Source organism: Euphorbia lathyris, chromosome 9 (genome assembly GCF_963576675.1).
Source record: "Euphorbia lathyris chromosome 9, ddEupLath1.1, whole genome shotgun sequence".
NCBI classification, from domain to species: Eukaryota; Viridiplantae; Streptophyta; class Magnoliopsida; order Malpighiales; family Euphorbiaceae; genus Euphorbia; species Euphorbia lathyris.
In genome coordinates this window covers 78,881,551-78,892,437 of record NC_088918.1, presented here as the reverse complement: position 1 = coordinate 78,892,437, position 10,887 = coordinate 78,881,551, and the positions used below count along the sequence as shown (strand labels likewise).

Sequence of the window (10,887 nt, the reverse complement as noted above, 5' to 3'; positions counted from 1 at the left end):
GAGATATGCTACATGTCACCTATTAATACGTATACATATGCTCAAATATCGATGCCTAATATTCTTCAAGCCCATAATGATTACGGTAATAGATGGATTCTTGACTGAGTCTTGTGAGACTTTCCAAATTAGAGATCTCTAATATGGAGTCGTGTTGTTCGGATTAGGTATAAAGATGTCATGTTACCTTTCCTCGAGTGTCGGTTCAGGTCTTTTAGGTGCCACGCGACGACTTTCTATTTGCCTCCTATCACGTATAATATAAATATATAATAAAATTAATAATTTCGCAAGCAAATTTTGTCGTTAAATTTAACGGCCATACTTAAAATTTACCGCAGTAATGGTCAGTAAGTAAAAGAAACAAACAAGAGTCATCGCGGGTGAAAGAGACGACTTGTTGACAGATGTGAGAAAATATAAAAAGCAGCGTAGAGAGAGAAAGAGAGAGAGACAGGGTGGCTCTGGTTCGCCAAATTCCACGCTTTCTTCTCTCCACTTTCACCAACTTCTTCTTCTTCTTCTTCTTCGTCTTCTTCTTCCCAATCATCTTTCAGATCTCTCTTTCTTCATTCTACTTTGATTTTCCCTCAATTTCATCTTCTCTATATGGCTTCTGCTAAAACTGCCCGCTCTAGAGGTACTCCGGTCAAGGAAAACGGGACCAAACTTGAAGAAGGTCTCACTCTTTTCAAATCCGAAAAGTTCGATGCCGATGCTTATGTTCAGTCTAAATGTTCTCTCAACGATAAGGTCAATTTTGTTCTCCTTCGTCTTTAATTTCTCATTTGATGTATAAATCATTGATTTCTTCAATTAACTGTAGATATTTTAGTTATTTCATGTTCTCCTATAATTCTGACTTGTTTTTGTGGAGAATTATGCTTCTCCTGCCAAATTTCAGAAATGAGTGTTAGATTTACTTCATAATGATATATACTTTAGTTATTTCCTGTTCTCCTATAATTCTGACTTGTTTTTGTGGCGAATTATGCTTCTCCTTCCAAATTTCAGAAATGAGTGTTAGATTTACTTCATAATGATATATACTTTAGTTATTTCCTGCTCTCCTATAATTCTGACTTGTTTTTGTGGCGAATTATGCTTCTCCTGCCAAATTTCAGAAATGAGTGTTTGATTTACTCCATAATGATATACCTTATGTTGCTGGTTACAGGAGATTAGGCAATTATGTACTTACCTTTTGGATTTGAAGAAGGCTTCTGCTGAGGAAATGCGGAAGAGTGTCTATGCAAATTATACAGCGTTCATTCGGTGAGTGATTTTTTTTTTACTCTTACAGACAGAGATGACATTGCTAGCTGTATTCCATCTTTGTCACACATGTTTGCTTATAGTAACTTCAAATGGACTAGTTTCTAGGAAAACCGCAATTGAAGCTGAGGTCTAACGTTGTGTTTCACAGGTGATTAGTGCTATTTAGTTCTAAGAAACTTCTTCCTCTCATTTTATTATGTCATAGAAAAGTAGATTATATTGCTAATTGCTTTGATCCAGTTAAATCAAGAAATTGAGTTCTAGGATGATGAATAGAGATTATAACAGACCTAAATAGGAATTTAAGAATGTAAATAATCAAGTCATGTAAGGTGAGAGGGAGATGGAGGATTGGCAGTGATAAGACATGTATGAGGGCTTTTTAGGAAAACGAAATGTCAAATGTGATATCAGGGCACAGGCCATTTTGAAAATTGCAATATTTTGGAATTTGAATGATTGTCTATTTCTTAGTTGGTTGCAAATAGAAAATATTTTCAACAATAAAGTGGCACAGTTCTTGTGAATAATGGATGCAAAGCTGAATGGTTGAACCTTTGTGTTTGGTTTACACAAGAGTCTTTTATGGTTGGCAACCTTACATTCTTCTGAATCCCATGTTCCTCAGTTGGTGGTAACATAATTTCGCATTCTCAAAGGTTTTGGATATGATATAACTAAATCACATTCCCCTTTATGCTCCTATTAATTTAGGATCATTATAATTGAGACTTTTCTGTAGTAGTATCAATAGATAACTTCTAGTATCCTTCGATTTAATTTTCTCACCCAACATGAGTTTTATGAGCTAAATGACTAGAAACATAGAACTTTTCATTTGCGATTGCAATTTTAAGAAAAAATAATGATTAAAAGTGTGCATCAATTATACTCACTTTCTAGTTCTCCTTTAGAACGCATTTCGTGTTTCAAATTGACGTATGTTAGATAAAATGTGTTTCTTTTCCCTTTTCTTTTCTCAATTTTCCATTCTCTTACAAATTGAAATATCATGTTTTACTTTTTACTTTCAACTTAATTTTATCCTAGGCAGCTTGAAGAAATTAAGTTCCATCTGCAGGACATAGACCCTAGTGAGAGAAGAGGGTCTTTGGCCAAAATTGCTATAAATTCTAGAGTTTATGGATCCTATTTTTCGATTTAAACAAGACACTAGTCAATACAGCTAAATGATTTGCAAAGTCTTCTAACTTTTCATTTAATCTTCATGTTTAATGGTATAAAACCTTCGTGTTTTTCTAAAACACTTCCAAGGGATTTAAAGTGAAGGCAATATAACTATTGACTATCGAACATAGGGATTCAATGATAATCTTGCCTAATTTTCAGGAATTCAAAACTAAAGATTAACACATATTGTTCTTGAAGTTACAGTCATGGAAATGTATACGGAATGATTACATTCTTGAAGATGCGATTTTGTGAGGCAAGTAGTATTCTGTGAACCAAATGAATTCAATATTTTATTCCCTCCTAAAAATGCTGATTTCTTGAAATGCTAGATTTGTGTAAACCAAATAATGGACATCTTAGTTTCTTTCCGGCATTAGCTCCACATCCCTTCAACCAAGTGGACCTCATGTCACTGGGTACTAATCTAGCTGTTTGGACTATGGTATCATTTTTTTCTTTCTTGAATTGCATTATTCGGTGTTTTGGAATTCACAAGATCTTTCTTTTGGGATTACAGCACTTCAAAAGAAATATCAGATTTAGAGGGGGAGCTTTCATCCATCAGAAATTTGCTATCAACTCAGGCTACTTTAATTCACGGTTTAGCTGAGGGAGTTCAACTTGATTCAGTATCTACAAAGTCTTCAGAAGCCTCTACTATGAATGGTTTTTTGGATACTGAAGATCAAGAACAGTCTGACTTGGAGAAGCGGGCTATAGAATTTCCTGATCTTCTTGATGTTTTGTTAGCTGAAAGAAGAGTGGATGAAGCTTTAGTAGCCTTGGATGAAGGAGAACGTGTAGCATCCGAAGCAAGAGAAACAAAATTATTGAGTCCCAATATGCTTGGGTCATTGCAGAGAGCTCTTACACAGCGCCGGCAAAAGTTAGCCGATCAGCTTGCTGAGGCTGCATGCCAACCTTCTACCCGTGGTAGTGAACTTCGTGCAGCAATATCAGCTCTTAAAAAGCTTGGGGATGGCTCTCGTGCTCATAATTTACTCCTCAATGCACATTCTCAGAGATTTCAGTATAACATGCAAAGCCTTCGTCCATCTAGCACCTCATATGGAGGAGCATATACTGCTGCACTCTCACAGATAGTATTCTCTGCTATATCCCAAGCTGCTACTGATTCATTGTCTATTTTTGGCCAAGAGCCAGCTTATAATTCTGAGCTTGTAATGTGGGCTACAAAGCAAACAGAAGCTTTTGCTGTTCTTGTTAAAAGACATGCATTAGCATCATCAGCAGCTGCTGGAGGCTTAAGAGCTGCAGCAGAGTGTGTTCAAATAGCTTTAGGTCATTGTTCTTTGTTGGAAGCTCGTGGCTTGTCTCTTTGTCCTTTGCTTTTAAAACACTTTAGACCTAGTGTTGAACAGGCGTTAGATGCAAATCTAAAACGAATTGAAGAGAGCACTGCTGCTTTGGCTGCTGCTGATGAGTGGGTGCTTACGTATCCACCAACAGGAGGTCGGCAGTCTGGCAGGTCTTCTGTTGCAGCACTTAGTAATACAGCTGCATTTCAACATAAACTTACAAGCAGCGCCCATCGCTTCAATTTGATGGTGCAGGTGAATTATATGCCTATAGTTATTTTCATCAATTGAATCGTTCAGTATTTTCTCCTTTGTACATATAATTTTGAGAAAGTCTGTACTACAATTTGTTTTTTCCCTTCCATTATTTTTTCTTTTGTACTTTCTTTTTGCCTTGTTCTGACTTGTGTTTTAATTGTTTGGTGTGCCCATTGCGGGTTGTGAACAAATTAATTGGAAGAGGTGTTTTCTTGTTGATGCTTCTGATGTCTGATAACTTATTCTATATGAACTTTTCTGGTTTCAGTTCTCTTTCAAGCTGAGCATTGCTGAAGTAAATTATTATTTTTTGAGTACAGCGGTGCAACAAAAAGTACTCTTTGCAGTAACTGTTATATTATGGTGGGAGGATAGTTAGATGACCTGTTGTTGAATGAACCATCCTTTTGATCATCTTTTGCCTGCTTGTCTGGCATTTTATGATCTTCTGAACTTGACATTTGGTTCCTCTTATAGGAATTTTGCTAGGATGGATTCTTTTCCCTCTTATTGATTCCACATGAATATTCACTTGAGTTCACACTTACAATTGAGTAGACAACTTTTTGTTAAGTGCTTCAGAATTATCAATTCATATTTAATAGTTAGTGCTTGTGTTCTTTGTGTCAGTTTGAATGATTAATTATTTTCTCATTGTCTGTTTATTGATGGTTTTAATTTTGTCCATTGCCCATGACATTGTTACACTTGCTCTCTAGGACTTCTTTGAGGATGTTGGACCACTTTTAAGCATGCAGTTGGGAAGTCAATCTCTGGAAGGTTTGTTTGAAGTGTTTAACTCATACGTGAACATGCTTATAAAAGCCTTACCAGGTTCAATGGAAGAAGAAGCAAATTTTGACGGCCCTGGAAACAAAATTGTGCGAATGGCTGAGGATGAAGCTCAGCAAATTGCATTATTAGCCAATGCCTCATTATTGGCTGATGAACTGCTCCCTCGGGCTGCTATGAAGCTTTCTCCTCTGCATCAGGCCAATTACAAGGACGATAACCGTAGAAGGCCCTTAGATAGGCAAAATCGCCATCCTGAGCAACGAGAATGGAGGAAGCGGCTTGTAAGTTCAGTTGATAGATTAAAGGATACTTTCTGTCGACAACATGCTCTTGATCTTATTTTCACAGAAGATGGTGATAGCCATCTTACTGCAGAAATGTATTTAAACGTGGATGGAAGTGTAGAGGAGCTTGAATGGTTTCCGTCTCTGATATTCCAGGTATTCTGTTTAATGGTAACAGAAGCTGCTTTTCTTTTTCATTTGTATTTTATTTTTTACTTTTTAATTTCTGGTAGGAGTGGTTGTAGCTGTTTGTATTTATGTTCTATAAATTGTTGCACTATTCAGTATGAATTTCCTTTTATGTTGCAGTTATTATATATATATCAACTGAAAATATTATGCATGGATAAAAATTAAAATAATAGTTGTTCATAGATAATGAAAATTCAGGACAAAAGAACATGGAATAGTTTTGTGCTGTTTTTTTTTTTTGTGTTGCTTCCATTAGCTTCATGTGTAGATTAGCTTATTCCTTTTATGTTGCAGTTATTATATATAGGGTTAAACCACTATTTGGCCCTGAACTATATAAAATTTTGTCATTTGACCCCGACCTATATTTGGCCACATTTAACCCCTGACCTATCCCAATCGGTGAAATTTCACCCAATTTGGATGGATAACAAAACTGTTATTCCATTGATACGCAACGATATTTTGACACTTGGACTTGATAGATTTTAGTGTGCGGATTTGTTTTTTACTTTTTTTTAATCTAATTAATTATTTCCACATTAGAAAATCTCTGTGGAAAAAAAACTTTAAGACGCATCATGTACCAAGTTCGGGTGTCAAAATATCACCATGTGCCAAGAGGATAATGGTTCTGTCAAATCTCCATTTGAATTGGGTGAAATTTCACCAATTGGGATAGGTCAAGGGCCGAATAAAGTTTTTTTGGATAGGCCAGAGGCCAAATAGTGCTTTAAGCATATATATATATATATATATATATATATATATTAACACTAGACATTATAAAATTAACACTAGACATTATAACTATTTTATAATATCTAGTTTCAGTGTGTAACTTCGGACATATAAGTTTTCTCAGAATCTTATTGGTTTTTCTGTGTTGCAATTCAGGAACTTTTTATAAAGCTGAACCGAATGGCTAGCATAGCAGCCGATATGTTTGTAGGAAGGGAAAGATTTGCTACGTTACTACTGATGAGGCTCACTGAAACAGTTATATTATGGCTTTCGGAAGATCAGAGCTTTTGGGATGATATTGAGGAAGGTCCAAGGCCTTTAGGTCCTCTTGGTCTGCAACAAGTACGTAAAAACATGCATCTTTTATCAATGTATATGTATGGTATATCAGGCTGTTGATATTCACCCTTGTCAATGTGCAGTTTTATTTGGATATGAAGTTTGTGATGTGCTTCGCTTCTCAAGGACGTTATTTATCACGGAATTTGCATCGTGTCGTCAATGAGATCATCGCTAAAGCTGTGACAGCATTTTCTGCTACAGGAATGGATCCAGACAGGTAAATGAATCTACCACTTAAAGCTCAATGAATCTACCATTTTACTTTTCTTAAGTTGCAAGCTGTGGGTTTTTCTTAGGAATGTAATTGGCACGGGGCGGGGATTACATTCCCTATCCTCGACCTATCGGGGATTCCCTGTCCTGAAACCTAAATGGGAAAATTTTGTTCAACGTCTCCGCATTCCCCCCGGGGATCCCCATTCCCTGTTTCATTTTGTTCTTTCTCTATCTTATTCTATTTTTTCCCTATCTTGGCATTTTGCATAGTATAACGACAAATAATAAGATGAAATTTGAGTTGAATGATGGAAAGAAAGAATAAAATTGACCTAACTTAATAACTCTGAAAAGATTAAAAAAAATATAAATAATAAAAAATAAATGTTAAATGGGGAATTAATAGACGAATCCGCGGAGATCCCCATGGGGACATATCGGGGACGGGTACGAGGATCCCCATCCCCGCCCCACGGGGGGATGGATCCCCGACAGGGATTGAGAATCCGTGCCCCGTTTACATCCCTAGTTTTTCTTAGGGAAATTTTCTTTTATTCAACTAAGTGTTCTGATAAGAAGGATGAAATGACCTCCTTTGCTATGGTGCACTTCCAAGAATTATCCATTCTTGCCACACTTTACTTGGATTTTCTAATTCTTTATTTTCGGGTAAGGCCCATCCTCTTTGCGGGATATTGGGCGTTGCTCAAATTCTATATTTGCATGATTTCTTGAAGGGATAAAGTAAAGAAATGCCCCAATTTGTTGTCAGTCAAGATCATTTTTTTTCTTAGCACCATAAATGATATAATTGAGGGCGTAATTTGGTAGGTAGGACCAATTTCAGACATAATTAGTGGAGCCATATGCTCAGTCATGAATTTCGTTATTCTACTCCACATTTTTCATCATGTACGCATCAGTAACAGATAAAAAAACACATGACATAGCGTGGATCCCATTTCTCCCAGATTCATCACGCGTTCATCACATGTTGAACAAAAAAAACTAAATAAAAAAAAACTAAAAGTATTGTCGAGTTTAAAGAGATTCCATCCTCGAAACTTTTTTTGAAATCGCAAACAATACAAAACCCTTGTCTTTTGAACCAACTGATATGCAACCGAACAAAATATTTGAGTTTTTTTGAAATTTGTCCATTTTGTCAATGTTGGGCCATCAATTGTATCATTTATGATGTTACGAGTAAATGTGCTATTGAACTGAGAACGATACGGGCATTATAGTATGCTATTCCTTTCTTCAATGTGTGTGTCCACATGACATTAATATGGTAGCATTTCGGACGCTGAACATGTACTTTTAATCAGTGTTCAAGAAAACAGCCGCCTCGAAATTGAGAATCCGTTCCAATTTTTTCCTATTAGGTCCTCTAGGTGCTTTACCTGGGCGTTTTTTAGCCGATTAGGCAGCACCTAGGCGCTGCGGTGATTGGAACAAAACCATTTTATCAGCATTATTACTTTTTTTTTTTTTTTGCTTTATTAATTCACTTTTAAAGATTGTCGCAAGGTTGTTGGTGAATTGTGTTTATTATTTTCGGATATTTTTGTTTAATATAGTTTAAGACTATAAAGATATTGTTTTGTAGTTTTTGGCGAATTATATTTTTCTTACTTGTTTGTGTTAATTCAACGATATTATTGTTGAAATGTTGTTGTTTGCAAGTTAAAAAACATTTTATATTATCATGTTGTTAAATAGTATAATATATATTTAAATTACATTTATGTAATAATTTGTTTATTAATAAATATAAAAATACAAATCTCACTAATCTCCGACGTCCTGTCGGCCCGATCTGATCTTTTACAATCTTGCTTTGAATGCAGCGTACTGCCAGAAGATGAGTGGTTTAATGAGATATGCCAAGAAGCAATGGAAAGATTAAGTGGAAAACCGAAAGGTATTGATGGAGAACGGGAGCTTAACAGCCCAACAGCCTCTGTATCTGCTCATTCCATGTCATCTGTAAGATCTCTCGGCAGTTCCTAAGGCAGGTTCTTTTTTTTAACCCTTTTGTAAATTAGGCAGTGAATAGATTTTTTTTACAGTGGTCTGTAAGCAAATTCACATATTTGACTTGAGTAGATATTCTGTTTTTTTTTACAGTTGGGAGCTGAGCTGTATGAAATTTAGTTTAGCTAGATCATGTTTAAGTGTGTAAATGCTGTTTGACCTTGAATTCAATTGTGCAATTATTCTTTGATGGCAGCTGGTGGTAAATTATATTCATCGTTCAGTAACGCCTCCATACATCAATTTTTGACATAAAAATTAGGCTTAATGCATATTTACATCCTTAAACTTGGTAAATTTTGTCTTTTGGCATCCAAAACTTGGTAAATAACCTATCACACACCTGTAGTTGGTTCTAAAAACCTATCACACACCTATAGTTGGCTTTAAAGTCACACACCTATACGTATATGGTTTATTCAGATCTCCTGCACACAAAATTGTTGATGATGACAAATGAGGTGGCATGTGCATACTATAGAAAAAAAACCCACTTGAGTTTCGTTCTGCATGTCGCATCATCTGTCAAAGATGACCGTCAACGATTTTGTGTGCAGGAGGTCCGGACGGATGAGCCAACTATAGGTATGTAATAGGTTTTTAAAGCCAACTATAGGTATGCAATAGGTTTTTTAAGTCAACTATAAAGTGTGTGATAGACTATTTTAAAAGTTAAGGATGTCAATAGACAAAATGTGCCAAGTTTAAGGTTGTAAATATGCATTAAGCCTAAAAATTATTTATTGTAACATGAATAAAAATCTATTATAAATTTAGCAAAATGATAGATCTAGTAAAGTTTGATTATATATCTTTGATTTTTTTAGGTTTGTCAAAATGGGTCACATCATGATAATCTGATTTGTGTAACCTGCAGATTTGACGATTTAGGGTTGAGGTTTAATGGGTTTGGGTCATAAATGAGTCGGCACGGTTAACTTGTAAAATAAAGAGGTTGGGTTTTGGATTGACTCATTAATCTGTTACATTTAACTTGATTATAATAATATAATTAGATAGTAATTGGTTGAATTTTGACTTGTCAGGTTGATTTTTAGCCTTTTTTTTATTTGATTTTTTAAATATGCTTTTAATTAAAGTAGGCAAAACCCATCATTAAACCTCTGAACTTTACTGCTTTTAAGCCATTGATCATTTATGTTTAGACATTGAGCCTTTTAGCATTCAATGCATTATAGATTTAGTCCTTATCTGATTGGAAAAGATTGCAACCAATTAGAATCTCCGAAATCCTTGGTTCATCATCGCCTTCTCCGTTTCATGAAAATCAATCTCCACCTTCTAATCTTTTCCTAGAACCGCACATTTATCTCCTCCCAAATCGTTCAAAGACCTGATTTATCTACAGGTATGGTGCTGCAACATTTTCTTTTTTGTTGCTACCTATTTGTACATCAAACAAGATTGTGAGTTCAATGGATGGTTACTTTGTGCAATGGAGGATTGAACATCTAACTCAAGGGTGACAATTATAGACTGCATTTTCTAAAAATCTGAATATTTAGAATGAATTTTAAATGGTTATTTATAGGAAACTAAGCTTTAGTAGTAAAACGGTGAATAAATTGCAATTAAAATTACAGTTAAATTCTGGATAACTGGTCCAACACGTCGTGTTGTATATAGTGAACACGATCTGTTGGGCTTGATTCTTGGACTGTCGGCAAAGCTGAGCTTCAACATGACATGTTGGCGATGGGAACATGACCTGTTGCGAGATGATTTTTTGTGGCATTGGGCACTGAGGTTTAACACGACGTGTTGCTGAAGGGAACACACCGTGTTGTGGGAGAATTCTATTCATCCTGGCTCAATACAGCGTGTTGTTGAAGGGAACACGTGTTGCCTTGTTGCGCAGGTGACAAATGGACAGTTTTGAGCAATCTTCCCTCTAATCTTTCTCAACTAAAAATCTACAAAAATATTTCAAATCCTTCTGAGTTTGACTTTTAAATCATTATCCATAAATCAAATATTTATTTCAAACTTAAATTTCAAAAATAAAATCTACTCAAACAAATTTAATTAAATTAAAAGCTCAAATTGAAAATATCCTCACTAATGAATTAATTAACACCTAAATCTAATTTAAAGACAGAAAATAAAAAAAGTACTAAACCTATAAAAACGAAAAATTATAGCAAATATTAACTCTAAAAACTGAAACTATGTGAAATTGACTAAAAATGACTAAAATTAAACCT

General features: G+C 35.2%; 1 protein-coding gene across 1 annotated transcript; it reads left to right on the top strand.

Moving 5' to 3' along the window:
- The first annotated feature begins 423 nt into the window (after nt 1-423).
- On the top strand, nt 424-8,857 carry LOC136205667 (exocyst complex component EXO84B). The gene is made up of 7 exons (XM_065996360.1): nt 424-753; nt 1,178-1,275; nt 2,990-4,046; nt 4,769-5,284; nt 6,218-6,406; nt 6,487-6,623; nt 8,476-8,857. The coding sequence occupies exons 1-7, from the start codon at nt 610-612 to the stop codon at nt 8,636-8,638; spliced, it is 2,304 nt and encodes a 767-aa protein (XP_065852432.1). The 5' UTR covers nt 424-609; the 3' UTR covers nt 8,639-8,857.
- The last annotated feature ends 2,030 nt before the right edge of the window (nt 8,858-10,887 follow it).